General features: G+C 40.1%; 1 protein-coding gene across 1 annotated transcript in view; it reads left to right on the plus strand.

The window, feature by feature from the left end:
* The window catches only part of Plcz1 (phospholipase C zeta 1), a 53,704-nt gene that overhangs the window by 7,029 nt on the left and 28,470 nt on the right, over nt 1-18,205 (plus strand). Inside the window, exons 4-5 of the mRNA XM_028781066.1 lie at nt 7,483-7,714; nt 12,175-12,376. Coding sequence (XP_028636899.1) covers nt 7,483-7,714; nt 12,175-12,376 — 434 coding nt within the window. The remainder of the gene's footprint in view (nt 1-7,482; nt 7,715-12,174; nt 12,377-18,205) is intronic.

Raw genomic sequence — 18,205 nt, forward strand, 5'->3', positions numbered from 1 at the left:
GTAATTTAAAGAATTTGTAACCAACTTGAAGCCTCTCCGCCACTCCTGTATCACATGACCCCAGGATTGCCCAAGTCCTCCGGGCTTGACCTGATGCCATGGCTGTCGGGGAATCATCCTTTGATGATGAAGAGGAAGAGTGGGTGATCAATGAGGAGTACGAAATATGGGAAAAGAACACTCTTTGTTTTATGCTTTGATGATGATCCAGGCCCTGGAGTGGCCCAGCTTAACTGCCCAGTGGCTTTCAGATGGGACCAGGCCCAAAGGCAAAGATTTCAGCATTCATCGCTTGTCTTGGGAACAAACACATCGGGTGAACCAAACCACCTGATCAGTGTCCAGCTCTCTATTGATGAGGCTCAGTCTGATGCCTTTGGAGAATTTGGAGGTTCTGGCTCTGTCGGGGGTGGGGGGAATAGAAATAGAAATCAAGATAACCCATGAAGGAGATGTAAACAGGGCCAGGTACATGCCCCAGAATCCTTTGCATCAGGGCCTGTTATTCTCCACGACTAAGCTGTGTAAGTGCTTATAATGGAATACATTGTTTCCTTATATAAAAAAGAATGAACAACCCGGAGAAATACTTGAATTTCACTTATTCCAAGGGAGAAACTCTACTGAGATTTGTTTCAAGAGCTAGCACGAAGGATTCTAGCTCGATTCTCTCACTACGTATCAGAGGGCGTGGCAATGAATAAACATGCTAGATTGGCTAATCTAGATAGTTAGGGATCCTGAGCCTCCAAATAATATTTTCTGGAGATAAGTCAGCTCATGTCTAAATTCACATCTGAACACAAATGTTGCCACCTCCCCCCTCCCCCAGTGAGACCTTTTAAAGCTAGGGGTTTTCTACCTAATAGCGTATCCTAAGAGGGAGAAAGTCACATTCTTCCTGATTTAACAGACTCTACTTGCAAATAGATGTGGACACAGCAATGTATTGACAAAAGCATATCAGATGTGAATGGTTGTGGACATTATCTGTACATCCTCCTATTGCTTTGACGCTTCTCTCCAACACAGATGATCTGGACCAGGGTTGAGGAAAGCACCTCCTACATTGAAAGTACTTTACAGTATGGTCAGCAGTTTCCAGAGCATGGGAATGAGTCACCAATGGAAATCTTACTGTTTAGTTGTGGGCGGGCCTAATGTTTATTTTCTTGGGTAAAATAGTTTTGATGTTACTATGACAACAGTGTTTATACAATTCAGGGGCAGAAGGGCCAGTGGTAATGGTTCACTGGGTGATGGTACTTTCTTTCTGGAACTCTTGTGGTGGAAGCAGAGAGCTGACTTTCCAAAGTTGCCCTCTGACCTTCATATATGCTGTGATACATACCCATCCATGAAAATATATAAATGTAAAAATTTTTAAAATTAGAGCTAGAATATAGTTAGAATATGGTTAAGAAAAAAACTTTAAAAAGTGACGCCATGACCCTGGGAACTTTGGAAACAATAGTGATGTCTGTGGTAAACTTATCTAAGAAAGCAGTTCTCAGCTTTCTGATACTTTGTTGCCTCAGGTAAACTGACATTCAAAGGTTGATTAAAACTTAAGCAAGGTATATTGTCTGGCTTAATTTTTGTGTATGTCTTCAGATTAATCATCTTGAATACTCAAGTCTTCTTTGGCATATGCATATGTATGCTGAGCATGTATGTGTGTGTGTGCATGCTTGCATGTGTGCACAAGTGTGTAGCAGTCTGAGGTTGACAACGGTATCTTCTTGATCGTTTACCAGTTTACTTACCAAGGCAGCATCCTTCCACTGACCCTGAGATTTCAGACTCTACTAGGCAGACTAATCAGCTTGCCTGAATGATCCGCTCATCACTGGGATTACAGGTGGTCCCAGCTTTCTGGGTGGATGCTGGCCATCCTGAATTCCAGTTCTTGCCTGACAAGTCCTTCGTCTATTGAACCATCTCTCCAGAGCAACTACTCTTACTTAACTCCAGTTGCTAAATTTTTCGTTCTTCATGAATTCACTTCTGTTGAAGTAAAGCGAATGAAAACAAGACTCACTTGGTGACTAAAATCTGGCAGTGCCTTAAAGTATAGAGATTTTAGGCTTAGCTACTGTTTTTGCAAATCATAAATCTCCTAAGCAAATTTCTTGGTCTGTAAAATGGGGGATATCAATCCCACAGGATTGTTGTAGTCGTAAATAAGACATTTATGACTTGTCCATGTACAAACTATGCACTTTGTTAGGAGTGAATGAAGTTGCGTTAGGAATTACTCAAAATGTATTGATTTCCTAAAGAGCTGACATAGATTATGGCAGAAATTTATTGTTTCACAAGGTGACTTTTTATTACAAATTTAGGTAAAAACATTTAAGTTTATGATCTTGGCATTATGTTCTGAAGTTCTTTCTACAAGATGAATTATTGAGTCGTGGCTTGAGCAAAAATTTATTAAACATTTTTTATTATACTTCTACAAAAAGATTTATTGCTTTGACTTTTAATGGTCTTTAATTTATAGCATTATAATATTTTATAAGCAATATTACGTTGCAACTTCAATACCCATACTTAGTCTTCGATCATACCTTTTCTTGTTCATCAAGTATGAAATTATATCCTTTGGAATTTTAAGAATTTGTTACTACAGGACTTAGGTCTTCGTTGACTCCATAGTCTCCAGGCAATTAACAACCCTTGATAAATCCATAGCTCTCTTAGAAAGCATTCACTGTTGGAAAGGAGGAAGGTGCTTTCTCTGGAGAGAAAAGAATAAAGAACTCACTCTTAAGTAGGCTGAGATGAATGTCCCAGAAAACCTGAAAGACTCTAGAAGATGTGGAGGTGGAATTCTTTAAAAACCAAAGAATGTGAAGCCACGTGCACAGAGTGCACAGCAGGAGAGCTTGGTGAATAGAAAGGAATCAAACATGGCGGGGTAGGATCCATGGAGGGCTTAGGGAGAAAAGCTGTTTGGGGCCAGAGGGAGGCAAGTTTTTCTTTCTTGTCTCTGCTTTTCGCTTCCTCTCCTTTCCTGGCTTTTATTTACACTCATATATTTCCATCCTTTCCTCTCCTCCTTGTCTTACAGTCCCCCGATCTCCTCTCTCCTCCCCTCCTCTCACCACCTTTCCCTCCTCTGGCCACCTTCCTCTCCTCTTCCCTCTCCTCTTGCTTTTAAGTCTTCATTTCCTTCTCCCCTTCTCTACTCCTAATTTTTAACTTTCATGTGGGCCAGGCAGGCCTCAGACTCCTTGTGCAACTGAGGATGAACTTGAACTCTTGACCTGACTGTCTCCTAAGTGCTCAGATTACAGGCACAAGTCAACATACCTGGCTTGATAGTAGACGTCTTAAAAAGGGTAGACTTTAGAATTTAAGTTTACTTTTGTAGGCAATGGATGATCATTAACATTTTTGACAAGGAAAATGCCAAATATTTTTTTGATGAATAACCTGGTAGCAGTTTGGGATTGATTGATTGATTGATTGATTGGAACCTGGATAGAGGTAATTCTACTCACAAACCCACAACCTTGACCCATTCAACCAGGTCATTGACCTGCTTATGGCTTCTGACCTTGTTGGTCCTTCACAAACATTCTTTCCTCTTATATCCCCTAGTAGACAACAGAAGAGTCCTTTCTATCCCTCCACTTGCTGGTGACCCACTGGGATAAGATTTACATTCACACTCCCTGAGAACTTTATGTGTAAGATGTTCAATCCATTAGTTAGCTGCTTGGGATTTTATTTTTCTCTCCTTGTTCTGGGTCTGTCGTTAGATGGCTGTGAGGTGACTCATTGAGTAAGGCAGCTTAGGACTAAGACTGGTCGTCTGAGTTTAATCTACAAGACCCACAAGGTAGAGAAAAAGAACCCACTTTTTAAGGCTTATCTTTTGATTTCTACATGTATGCAATGGTATGTACATGCCTAGATACACATACAAATAAATTTACTAAAATATACATTTTTAAAATAAATTCATGGAAAATATTGGTAAATCTAAAACTTTTATGTGAATGATAAGATTCTGAACACCCTCAGTGAAGTACTCTTTAAAATAACAAGAATATAAGAAATAAACTCATTGACCGAGTTGGATGTTTAACACACCTGGGTAACAGATCTGGAACATTGTTGGGGGTTGGTCTGGTACTAAATTCTAGACCCCAAAATCTGGTTGCCCTCATGAGCAGCTTTCATGTATACCAGCTTTTGTTGTGTAAACCTTGACCCCCACCCCCAATTTACAGCCATTGGTTAAATAAAAGTGGCTACAGCTAATTTTACTGGGGAGAGTAAAGGTAGTCAGGATTTCATTTATTGAGCTGGGGTCACAGATAGGGACCAGAAGAAGAGGAAAAGGAAGAGGAAGGTAGAGAGAGGAGAAGGAGGGAGAAAAAGAACAGAAATTCTCCATTAGACCAGATGGACCAGGAGCATGTGGCCAAGTAAAATGCCCTGAGGAGAAGCTGATGGAACAGAAATAACCCAGCAAGACCCTAACAGCATGTACTTGGGGGAGCGCAGCTGGGAATTAGCAGTCTAGTGAATAGAGAAATAGATTAGTGGTAATTCGCCCAGCAATTGTGCTAAAGATGACTTAAGAATTCATAGGACTCTGCCTTGATTATTGGGGGGCTAGCTGGGTCATATTAATAACTAAATATACTTACCACTTAAAAACCACTTACAGAACATACAGATTCTACAGATTAGCAGACCCTAGCAGATTAAGAAGTCGAAGAATGACGTCACACACCAAGAGGTCAGCTTCTACCACACAGGGGACAGCAGAGTATCGGTGCCGTGGAACAATAATTCAGAGCACCTACTGTGTGAGGTACAAGAGCGACAGAGCAGAGACTGCCAGTGACATCTTCAAGGTCCTATGGCAATATATACACAGTATATGTAGGGTGTCATGAAGACAAGGGAATTCAGAAAATTGAAGAGAAGGATGAAGTGATCAGGTTTTCAGCTTGGGGACACTTTTTACAGGGGATATAATAATACAGCGATCCTGAAACTCTGGTGTCCTATATCTTAACCTAAGGCTTGAATCTTCTCATTGTCTCTCTCTCTCTCCTGTTCTCCCTCGCCGTTTCCCTGTCTATTAACCCCCCGCCCCCGTTCAATGGTGCAATCCTGATTATCTTTTGTAGCTTTTACTTTTGGTACTATGATTTGGAAGCCACAATGGTCTTTTGGTATGGATTAGTCGAAACAGCTCTATGGCTTTTGTGAGATTTTGTTTGGTCTCTACTCCAACTTTTTAACATACCAAATGGCAACTTTCAATTACCCGGGGGGGGGGGGATGTACATTAGAAAAATAAAGTCAGCAGAGGACATTCGAGGTTTGTATCTTGATTGAACGGAACAAAATGTGTGTGACTCGGTGGGTAACGTCTAGGTAAAACATCTAGAAGTTTTGATTTATATAATCAAGTGTAACAAAAATGTTTCTGAGTACAGGCTCACTTTGAATTATACAGTTTTTTAATTAAGATTTTTTTAATGAAGAGTTGAGTGAGACAGGTCTATTATTTAATATTCACTGTTAGGGACCTCAAGTTCCAGAATTCCAAACTGATAATTGGAACCATGCTAGTTTACTAAGTGACAAAATGTTTCATTTTGAGCTTCCTTAATTTGAAGGTGCTGTATGATTTCCAGTACCCTTGAGACTCAGGATATGAGTTGTGAAACACAGATAGTGGCTTTGCTTCAAAACTTGTCCCATCCCCCTTTTCATTGGCACAGTGGCTGAGCACTGCTTTTCCAAGGGGGTCCTTAGTTGGCGGGGCAGCATCCCAGCATCCCCCTGAGTGGATACCCACCCTTCCCTTTTCACTCCCAGCTCAGATTGCTTCCTACACTCTTTTGTAGACACATCTCTGATACCACTCTCCTTCCCCCAACCGGAAAAGTCTTCCCAGTGAAATGAAAGGGTGATTTCCAGTGTGCCTATCTCCTGTCACACCCCAGGGGGTCTTCAGTGTTGCATACTTCATAGGAAACACTTCAAAAGATGAGGCACATGGAGGATGTCGGGGAGCAGACATAGATAATACTTGACAAGTCACCCGATTCGGTTCTACAATTTGGTGCAGGGTTTTTGTTCTCGCCTCAGCCTGACGGCATGGGCGGGGCCATCTATTCCTCTTTTTCAGGTAAAAATAAGAAACCCAGTTAGTTTAACTTGTGCATCCAATTATACCACCACACTTTGGGATTTGAGAGACAAAGTCATTCCTGTCAGGTTTTACCTCAACCTGATGGCCCCCCAACCAGGGGATCTCTGTATTCAAAGTGTTTACAGTGGGTTGAGAGAGTCCATATACGTTCTGACAGAGTTTTTTTTTTTTTTGAAACTGTAAGTCCTAAGTTGAGCTTTCTGTCCTCTTGTGAGTTTTTTTATTTGTTCATTTGAAATGATGATTCTGCTACTGTGATTATAAACCTTGCAACTTCAAGCCCTTCTGAATTCTTTCATAATTTCACTGATAACTGTTTTTTTATGTTATTTATATGTTTACCATTTCCTACTTGAACTCCATTTTCTGCAGTTTTCCATGTCTTCCCGTCATTAATAAATAATCATGCAGCTTCTGCCTTTTAATTTATTTTTTTGAAATTTTAATTAATTAATATTCTGAGGCAGTGTCACTTGTAGCCAGTCTCTGTCCTTGAATTTGCGTGTAGCTAAGGATGACCTTGAATTTCATTCTGATCCTCCTGCTCTAATAAGCTTATTCTGCCATTATGGACATTTATGGACATGCACTATTACATCAAATGTATGTGGTACTGGGGATTGAAATTAGAGCCTCATGTGTGGTGGGTAGGCACCCACAAGCTGAGCCAGCGTCCCAGCCCCATGTTTCTACTTTGGCTAGATATTTTCAGGATGGCAGAGTGGTTTTATGTTTTGTTTTTTAAACCTGAGCCCAGCCTGTGTCCTGATCTTTTATCTCATAGGGTTTAAATATAAATCTCTCACAACTGCCAGATGAACCCACTCTTTCTTGGTAGAACCCATCTGTTTTTTTCCTGTCTCAGACCCTACCATAATTGCTGAGACTTTTTTCAAGGTGCTTCTTAATGACTGCAGCCTCCACGGTCCACCACAATCCTGAATGTGTCTGACATTTATTGTCCAGGCTATCAATCCTGAACATGTGACCATGGCATAGCCTGGTTTAAGGAAGGAACTGAAATGGAGTGGACCACATGAAGGAAATACTTAATTGAAAAGCAATTCACAATCTTTATCATTCTCCACAGCCCTTCCTATGTTCTCTCTGTCTTGACCTTTGACCTTGATCTCTGATTAACCCTTTCACAGGTTAATGCATTTTATCTTCAGGAAGGATGCAGCGTGAGTTTTAACTTGTATGAATCACCGTCTTGTATACGAATACTGTGACCTTTCCTTTGTGTTTTCCATTCTTCCGCTGTGATCCCACCAGTCATTTTTTTTTAGTAGGAAAATGACAGACAGAACCAAGGACGAATCACCATCGAAGAGTTTAAAGCCATCTATCGATGTATTGTACACAGAGAAGAAATTACCGAGATTTTCAACACGTATACTGAAAATAGGAAACTTCTGTCTGAGAACAGTCTGACTGAGTTTCTAACCCAAGAGCAGTATGAGATGGAGATAGATCAGTATGTTTTAGCAGAGATCATCCGGAAGTACGAGCCCATTGAAGAAGGTAAGCTGCTTACAGTTAAAACCCGTTAAAGCCTGTCCACGTACTCATTTGGAAGAGCTCTTGTAAATTATGACCATCAAATTAAAATTTTAGTGTGGATGAGCTTCTAGGGAAGATAAATGTTGTTTTTGTATTTCATCGATTATATACACATTTCTTTCTGAATCTGTAATGTGCAGCAATGGCGCCCATCTCTACTCAGTTGGCTACATCTCTACTTTTAACTGAACTTCTGAAGTGTTCAGATCCTTGACTGTGAAAGCAAGATGACAGTTCTATTACCTGTGCCTCTAAAGGAAAGTATCTTGAAGGGCCATTGAGATGGCTCAGCTGTTAAAAGTACTCGAAGCCAAGCCTGGTGACTTGTGTTTGATCTCTGAAACCCACACGGTGAAAGGAGAGAATGAACTATTTCTGTAAGGCATCCTTGGCTTTCCACATTTGTGTCATGATGCAAGTGCACAGACACATGCACACATATACACACACATGCACATATGTGTATGCACACACACATTTGTACAGATATATACATGTGCACATATAAATACAGACATATACATATGTGCACATACTCAGAAGTTATATATATATATATAACGTGTGTGTGGTGTGATGGGTATAATGAAGTCAAAAACTGAAATAAAACAATTATAGGCAGTCTGCCATCTTAAGCATTCTGTTATTTAAGTATGTTTAAATCAGAAATTATGAGCCTTTGGAATGGGTATGTTGGAATTACATGAAAACACATGTACAAAATTGTGATCTGCCCCTTGATCAACACTGTTGTCTACATATATGCTGGCTTTCCATCACTGTACCCTACACCTGATATGAACAGTTTATAATGAGAAGACCTTGAAGTTGACCCCTGTTTTTAGATGTCTTGGCCCATGATTTGCCCTGTTGTCCTATACATGTGGCAGGGCAGTTTGTCACAATATGTGTGTGTGTGTGTGTGTCAGAGGAACAGGAGTTTGTGGCAGTGAGCTTACAGCATGGCATGAATTCACCTATGTAGCTGCCTGAAAAACAGTCTTTTCTTGGTGTCAACTACCACCCCTGCCTCTGACAAAGTTTTCCATCTCTTCTGCCCCAAAGATCTCTGAGCCTGATGGAGATCAGCGTGATATGTATATCCTATTCAGGGCTAGGGAATGCCACAACCTCTTATTCTCTGCATGTTGACTAGTTGAGAGTCTCTGCATTAATTTTCATCTTACTTCAGGGAGAATCTACCCTGGTGAGGGTGGTTAGAACTTGAGGCACGAGGGGGAGGGGAGTTTCACAGACAGGCAGAGGCAAATGATGGAGGGCCTTGTAGGCCAGAGTTCAGGCTGCAGCATCCGGATAATGTTATGCATATTGAGAGGACGGTGCTCGCGGTACTGACATGATGAAGTACCATACTAGACCCAGCTTGGCCTGAACACTGTTGACCTTTGTTGCCTTTGCAAAAACATACAGAACTTGCATCAGTAGGTAAAGTAGCTAACAGCTCTGTCACTGGCACTGGCTGGAAAGTTCGGCTGACCTTTTCTTTTTAGTAATAGCAAGCTTTCTCTAAGGACGTCGTGAGTTGATGGATGGTCTGGCTAAATCCCTTCAGTTGCTGTTGGTCAGAAACAGTTGTTTGCTGATGAGTACTTGTAGTAGCTTTGACTTAGCGGACATTATAAAAGAGTCACTCTGCCCTGTTATCTCTGGGTGGTAAATTACAGATACAAAAGGGCAGTGATCAACACCGTGGGGCTGTATTTTCATTTAATTTGGACATTGCCTTGTTCTCCTTTCAACTTCTGAATTCTTACCCATTGTAGACACTGTCCTATACAGTCAAGACTTCTACATATTAGTGTAATCACTGATCAGGTTAGTCTCAGCCAATGATCTTACAGTCTTCAATACTGCTCAATTCCCCGATTTTATCTCAGATGTACCAAATTAGCCTTTCAGACGCCACAGAGATTAATTTTCATTACTTTTAGAAAGTATTTGTAGAATATCTTGTTTGTGTGATGAGTGTGTGTGTGTGTCTCTGTGTGTGTGTGTTTGAACATGTGTGTGGAGGAAGACAGTTTTCAAGAGTTCATACTCTTCTCTCCTTTTCTGGTGGGTTCCAGGGATGAAACACAGGCTTACCTATCAAGTACTTTTGTCTACTGAGCCGTCTTGTGAGATCTTAATCTAGAGGTTTTAAGTGACAGGAAATAATTTTGATTTCTACTGTATCCTTTTACTGCATGTGCATGTGTTCATTTGTGCACATGTGCGTACAGAGGTTGATGTTGGATGCCACCTTATTTTCTGAGGTAGGGTCTCTCACAGAATCTGGAGGTGTCTAGCTTGGCCAGGTTTGTGACAATCAAGCCCCAGGGATCTTCCAGCCTTTGCCTCTACAGTGCTGGGATTAAAGGCATGCCTTTCAATTTCTGACATGAGTGCTGGAGTTTGAACTCACGCCTTGATGTTTAAACAGCAAACACCACCAAAGGAGCCATCTCCCTAGTCCCTTGTTTTCTATTCATTATTAAATGCACTTATTTAATTATTCAAGAGTTCAAAAGGACTGCAAGCCAAATCCAATGAATAAATTAACGCAAACCATTACCGTTATGTTGCATAGTGCTTTTGTTCTGAAACATCTCCATATTGGTGGATTTATGCGGCTTTGAAACTGTGTGTGTGTGTTTATAAAATTTTAGGTGGTTTCTTCTAGATTTTATTTTTGTTTGGCTAAAATAGCAACAGCAGGATTTGTTTTAGTTTGATTTTCTTCCAGTGACAGTGTTTTGAAAGCTGTCTTTCCCCTTCCATTCAATGCCATACACATTGCATGACTTATGTATATCACTATATTTTTATATCACTATATTTGTTTATATATCACTATATTTTTATGACACATCAGTTTTAATGGCTACTTAGCACTTTTTACTTACGTTTGGGCTTCTATTGCTTCCTCCCCCTATTTATTCTCCTTTTGTAAACAAAGCTAATCTTAGTGTTATGCATACTTCTGAAGGACTAATTGCTAGAAACTGACTTGGTTTCTAAGGACTAGACCCTAGTCTAAGTAAAAGGACCAGCGACTAGTCAAAGTGAAAAGCCCACACTCTAAAACGAAAGGCCCAACTTTAGTCTAACATGAATGTGCTTTTCTACTTTCCTTTTGAGCTGAACAAGTCAACAGCAACGGTAGCACTGGACATTTACAGAGCTAAACACTCTGTTCATGGGGTGAGCTTTCTCGTAACCACCTCTCATGCATTGGAAGAGATTAACCAGCATCCTCCAGGTCACATAGCAAACAAATTCAGAGGATCCAGAGCACATGTTAATAGTTTTGGTGCACATTAAGTGGGTAAGACTTTCAGAGATCATTAGAGGTATGTGATCATAGTCCATCCTGCATGGAGCAGAAATGTGTGCTCACTCCTCGAGACGTGTACTAGTTATGTCCATCAGTCCTGTTTGGGGCAGTTTCTCATATGAGGTCACATGCTCATGAAGGATAGAATGTACAAGTGAAGCAAAGCACACTCATCCAGTGAAATTCTCTAGGAGACTGTGGGAACGAGCCACATACCAGTGGATGCAGACACAGGAATAAATCTCACCAAGAGAGCAAAGAAAATCAGGCATTAAAACACACACACACACACACACACACACACACACACACACACACACACAAGAATAAAAGAAAATCTTTAAAAAGCATATACATGTATTCATGTGCACATACATTTATTTGTGATGCATGTATATGCACATAAATTAAAAATGTAAAAATCTTTAAAAAAACAACAAAAGATATGCTGTGTGAATCTTTCCATATTAAGTACAGAAAGAAAGCTAACCAGAGCTTTGTATCTCCACGAGCTGAGTTGAGGTGATGACCGGAGTTAGCAGTGGACTGGTGATGGTATCACAAAATGCTCTGCTCTTGGAGACTTATGCAGACACAGAAGCTCATTCCCCTATAACAGACATTCTCATACATATTTGTAAAATCAAACAAAATCAAAGGTAACAAAATCATGTATGCTTGGCTGTTAATATGGTCAAACTAAATGAACTAGAAAAATTTGTTTCTCAAGGCTGAAGAGATGGCTCAGCAGTTAGGAGCCCTTGCTGCTCTTTTAAAGGACCTGAGTCCCAGCACCTACATGATGGCTCACAACCATCTGTAACTCCAGTTACAAAGGATCCAGTACCTTCTTTCAGCCTCTGCAGGCACCAGCATGAATGTGTTTATATACAGACAACCAGACGCAGGCACATGCGTGGATAAAAAGAATTTATTTCCCCAAAGGATTTAGAAATAAATGAATATTAACTCTACATTTCTATGTTATAAATATGTTCTACTACTAGGTTTAGAAATGCTATATGACAGTTGTAAGTTATTGATGGTATACCTGCGTCCTTCTTACTTATTTTTATTTTTATAGTAAAGAATGAACGGCAGATGTCAATTGAAGGTTTTGCAAGATACATGTTTTCATCAGAATGTCTACTGTTTAAAGAGCAGTGTAAAACAGTGTACCAAGATATGAATCATCCATTAAATGATTATTTTATTTCATCCTCTCACAACACATATTTGATATCTGATCAAATATGGGGACCGAGTGACATTTGGGGATATGTAAGGTATTTATTTTGATTCTTTTTTAATTTTAAATTTTCATTCATTAATTTATTTACTTTACATTCCTATTGAAGATTCCCCTCCCTCCTTTCCTCCCAGTTCCTCTCTTTCTCCTCTGTTCTCCTTATCTGTCTCATCCCTGTCTTCAGAAAAGGGAAGGCCTCTCACAGATATCAACCTGCTTTGGCATATCAAGATGCAGTAGGACTAGGTGTATCATCTTCTACTGAGGCTAGACAAGGTAGCCCAGTTAGAGGGAAGGGATTCAAAGTCAGGCAACAGAGTCAGAGACAGTCCCTGCCTGATCCTGCTGTTAGGTGTCCCACATGAAGACCAAACTGCACAACTGTTACATATGGTTAGGGGCCTAGGTCCACACTAAAATTTTGATTTCTTAAAAAAGCTGATTTTCATTTTTAATTAAGCTTATGTATATGCATTTGTGCATGGCTATGTGCTTATGTGTGTAGGTGCTCACAGAATCTAGAAGAGGTTGTAGAATCTCCGTGGGGCTGGAGTTATAGGTGATTGTGAGCCACTGGATGTGACAACTGAGAATCACACTCAGGTTCTCTGCAAAAACAGCATGTGCTCCTAACCCTTGTGCCATCCTTGTAGCCTTTAGAATGTGTAGCCTGGACTGACTCTGAAGCCATGATCCTCTTGCCCCTGCCTATTCAGTGTGTCCTACCTGTCGGTGCCATCACAATAACTATTTTGACTCCTACGTTTAAAGCACTTGCTGGTACTAAGTCAAAGTGCTGAGTGACAAGGTGATTGTGCTTGAGAACAGAATTTAGAGGAAATAAGGAATGCAGTTTGCCACTACATTGATGGTTCCTTCGTAAAACAAGGCATAACAAACTGTGTATGCTAGCTAGCGCCACAGTTTCCCCTCTGCCCCTTCCTGCTGCCCTCCTCCCCATAGGTCTATACCGTCTGAAGCTCTTGAACAATTAGCGAATTTTTTATAGGAGATTATGACCTTCGTATGCTGATTTGCAATACGCTAGATTGTAACAAAAATGGTTAGCGTCAATTACCAGACACCAAGGCACCAAGTATGCTAAGGAAAACCAGTTCATAAATACACTACTTTGTGTGGTTTGGTGCTCTGGATAGTCATTTGTATGGATCAGCGTGCTTCATTTACATAGATTAAAGCAGCCCATGCCGCATCTTCACCTGGTTGCTGTTAAAACCGGGCCCAGCTTAGTCAGCAGGGACCTAGTGGGGAATGAACATTTACAAGCTTCATACAAATTCATGGGGATCAGCAGATTAAAAAAAAAGTAAATGCATATTATCAGGGCTGAAGAGGCTGCCAAAAAAAAAAAAAAAAAAACGAGCCAAACAACATCAAAGAATGATAAAGGCGTGAGGGTATCACCTCCATATTGTCAGAAAAGGTTTCTCAATCAACCCGACTGAGGGTACAGAGGGAGCCATGGAAGGATCTAAGGCAGAAATGGCAAGTGCTTGGAATGTTCAGATCCTGGAAAATAGCAAAAGTATCTGGATGTAAGAGTACAGGAAAAAGAAAAAAAAAAGGAGGGAGCTGACTTTGAGGATGGGAGGGTCAGATTTTGAAGGTTTTTTTTTTTTTTTTTGATCATGGAGAAGGAGGGAAATCACCAGGTAGGTGTTTCTTGAGACAGTGTCACAGACTGACACTCTAGGTGCAGGGAAGATAAAGCAGCAGTCTGGGTGATGACTATGGATGATGAGCTCAGGGACCAGCAGCCAAGAGGATGACAAGCTGCTTCGAGGATGCAGAACCAAGAATGCTTAACAGGTGATGTGGAAAGCTGTCTGACTTGCTTGATCCAATAAACAAGTGTGTGGAGAAACGGTTGAGTGTTGATGTTTTACACCACAGGCTCATTGTGGGCTGTGAGGTAAAATCAAGAGCTCCAGGGCTCCCTAGCTGAGTTTGTGGGACCAACCTGTCCTCTAAGGTCTTTGTTAAGTAGGCAGCATCAGACAAGAAAAAAAATGTAGTTGAAAGCCACTGGTATATAGGTGATATTTAAAGCTAATGAGACTGGATTGTATTGTTTAAGGAAACTACCATAGGTAGAGAAGATAGAACCCTACAGTAACATAAAATTATAAACAAAGGTCAATGTATGTCTGAGTTAAAATCTAAGTAAATACAGAAATTCAAAAATCATTGTAGAAATCAGTAGATAGTCTTAATTAGAACCCATGGTAGACATTTTGATGCTATTCCAATTGTTTAAACGGACGAGTTCAAAGTGCATGTATCTAGACATATAGAAAATTATTGCTGAAAGCAAGAACAGTTCCAAGCAACTGAAATAAGAATCAGTTTGTGTTCAGTTGTAGGTCTTCTCTTATTTTTTCAGAAACCTGTGGACGATAAATCTTAGTGCATTCTTCCAAATTTCTTTGCTCTCAGTGAATGATGAAAACAGTGTTTGAGAATCAGTGAGTTCCTGGTCCTCCTCCTCTTGCCTGTTCATCCTGTAATGATTACGACCTTCACACATCTCTACCTTTAAAATAGGAAAACACAGTAACACCTTATTTAGTATTAAACATTTTAATTTTTAATCCACCCAGAGTTCTCCTGATGTGAGAGTTTTTTGTTTTTGTTTTGTTTTTGGTTTTTTTTTTTTTTTTTTGGACAGGGTTTCACATATCCCAGGCTGACCTTGAACTTATGACATAGCTGAGGATGACCTTGTCTCTGTTCCTAAATGCTGAGATTATAAGCATTTCCTGTCATGCATGGTTTATGTAGTCCAGGCAATAGTATGCAGGGCCTCCTGAATGTAAGGTGAGCAAACACATCGATGACTAAGCTACACCCCCAGCCATAATCCAAACTTTTTCATTTCCAGTTAAAATTCAATTACAAATAAAAGATAATATTCACACAATCGATTCCAACTTCCCATAAATAAAAACCACAATAATTTAAAGCTACAAAAGTTCATATTTTTTTCTAGGCAGTATTTAAGGGAGATTTTGATGATTAATAAGTGAGATACAATTAAAACTAGGACTTTCATGCCACAAAGGCTTGTACACATGCTAGACTGTGTGCTGAAGTCCACTCAAAAGATGTCTAGCAGTTAAACTAAGGGAGAAAAGGACTTGCTAAGAGATTTATAATGACCTGAAGATAACATGGCTACTTAGAGAACATTTCCTTAGTGAACGAGAAGTTATCCCCTTCTTTATAAAAAAAGAACCAGAGTCAAACAGGAGGGGACAACAGATCACATGGCAGACAGCACAACCCACTTAAACCTTCTTGGTGGAGACCAAAGTTCCGAATGTGCAGTTTTTGCAAAGGTTGATCCAAATTGAGACAGCCTAGAGAATCAGCGGGACTCAATATTGTTGACAAAAATCTTTGTTAAATGTTTCCATCCACACCAAGTTTTAGATGGTTCTTCATGCTGGCACAGAGTTCAAATTTACCGTCCAGAAGAACTCTAGAGAACAGATATTCTATATTGATGAAAAGCACAGCACAGTCTGGTTTGATAATCCCTAAAAGGAAGACAAAGAAAACGTCCTTTCATGGGCATTAGAAAATAGTACAAGTAAAGGCTACATCTTTTTGAACTTAAAAAGCTAAGTACTTGTTTAAAAAAAAACACTTTTAAAGCCAAGAAATGTGTTCATTTTTAATTCTACAAACTTACCCCGGTTTAAGGATCCTAAAATTATCACCTTAGCTGCCTTCTGCAGGGATTGATAGTGGTTAAGCAATTCCCTTCTCGAAGCTTTCCTGACGTGTTCCTTTAACACAGAAAAACACGGGCCATAGTTCTGCAGCTTTACACTGTGTTCATCACTACACATCTGAGTAATGAGGTTTGCAATGCAAAATTACAATCCCAAGAATCCCCCAAAAATATTTTAGTTTGTACTGGTGATGCCTCCAGGAAACAGAAAATCCACCCAGCCTCTCTTATTCTAAGCTGCTCCAGGAACACACAATGTTATTGTTTACCTGAATACACCGTACTGACTTGTTATCACAATCTCTCAGTTTTTCTTATTGAACTCTCAAGTACTGCTCAACTCAGTTCCCCAGAGAGGGACTAGGATGAAACCCAGAGAAGTGTTTGTTCTAGAAGGTATATCTTCCCTTATGATCACTTGGTATACTGTTGAAGAAGACTACTGATTGACACAGGCATGTTATGCTTGAGCCATGGCCCCACCTCCATGCTATTACAATGTGGTGCCAGCCTCTCTCACACTCTCATGTTTGAATCAAATGCCTCTTGGTGGTAGGGGTCCATGCTGTGCATGGTAGAACGTTTATAAATGTTCCTGCACATACCACTATAGTGCCAGCTTAAATCACACGGACACGCCCACTTTGGGCCACCAAACCCATTTCTGGACATTGCTAGGCATCTCGTGGGACACAATACACCTCCACTGGAGAATTAATCACCTAGATAAAACAGATGACATAACATACTACTAGCCTTCAGCCTTTTCTCTACAGAGAGAGTTGGTTTATACTTAGGCAAGAGAACTGCTTCGACTCATTCTTGAATGAGTGTCTTCTAGGGCTCTGGAGTTTGAACTCAGCCTGGCTTTGTATAGTGTTGTCTCTTCCAAGGATGTGATTTACTTGTGTCTGATTTCCTTTTCTTCTTAGGTGCCAGGGCTCCTGCTCTTTTCTCATATGAACACAAAACACTGATGAATAGCTGATTCTGTATCAGACAGGTTTTTTCTTTTTCTTTTATTGGATATTTTATTTATTTACATTTCAGATGTCACACCCTTTCCCCATTTCCCCTCCTTAGAATCCCCCATCCCATCCCTCCTCCAATTTTTTGCTTTTATACCATTTTAATTACATGCAAGTATTAAGGTAAGTTCTAGGTTGAGGGATTAGCAATACAATGGATACAAATAGTCAAGGAACAAGCAAGACAATAAACACAAATAGTAAAAGAACAGGCAAGGCAATAAGCAAAATTCCGTGATCACTCCCATGATCACTGTTTCTAAGGGCTTATCAGGATGATCAAAATATCTGAGCCAATTTCCCTGTCCCAGCCTAAAGTCATTTTCATGTCTGAAGCCTACTTCCTTGTTCTAGCCTAAAAATTAGATTCCTATCTGAAATTACTTCTTTGTTCTAGCCTAAGATTTAAATTCCTGTCTGAAGTTCCTTTTTATGTTCTAGTCTAATGTCAGATTCCTGCCTGAAGCCTACATCCTTGTCTTTGGTCAATGTCATATTCCTGCCAAGCAGCCCATTTCTTTGTCCTTGGCCCATGTCAGATTCTTGCCAAGCAGCACCAATGGCTCTCTGCCTCTCCCCCTTTTTTATTTCATTAACAATACTGAGCCTGTCTTAGGTCTTTCTGACAAGAATACCTTCCTTACCCATCATGGAATATGCATTATCAAAAGCAATTCACTTCTGTCTTAGGTTGGTAAGGCTCTGTGCAGAATCGTACTCATTCTTGGCTTGCCAGCCTGTTAATTTAATGACCCTGTCTGGGGGTCCATTATCAGATTCAAGCCATGTACTTTGGCTGCCAACATGTTGATGTTGTTAAAGACAAGCTTTGACATGAGGGGCAGGAATAAAAGTATTCCCAGTACAAAAAGGGCTAGCATGATCAAGCTATATATGCCATTCTTGAAGCTTGACTAAAATAGAAATACTGACCTCAGGCCATGGGAAATTTTATCAGGAGTATCTGCCTCATCAACGTTCAGCAGAGCAGCATTCTTGAAACTTATAAGCTCACTATGTAAAGTTAAAACATCCAGAGAGGTGTTAGAATTATGCCAAATACACTGCAAGTGTCTTTAAA

Source organism: Grammomys surdaster, unplaced genomic scaffold (assembly GCF_004785775.1).
Source record: "Grammomys surdaster isolate TR1022 unplaced genomic scaffold, NIH_TR_1.0 373, whole genome shotgun sequence".
NCBI lineage: Eukaryota > Metazoa > Chordata > Mammalia > Rodentia > Muridae > Grammomys > Grammomys surdaster.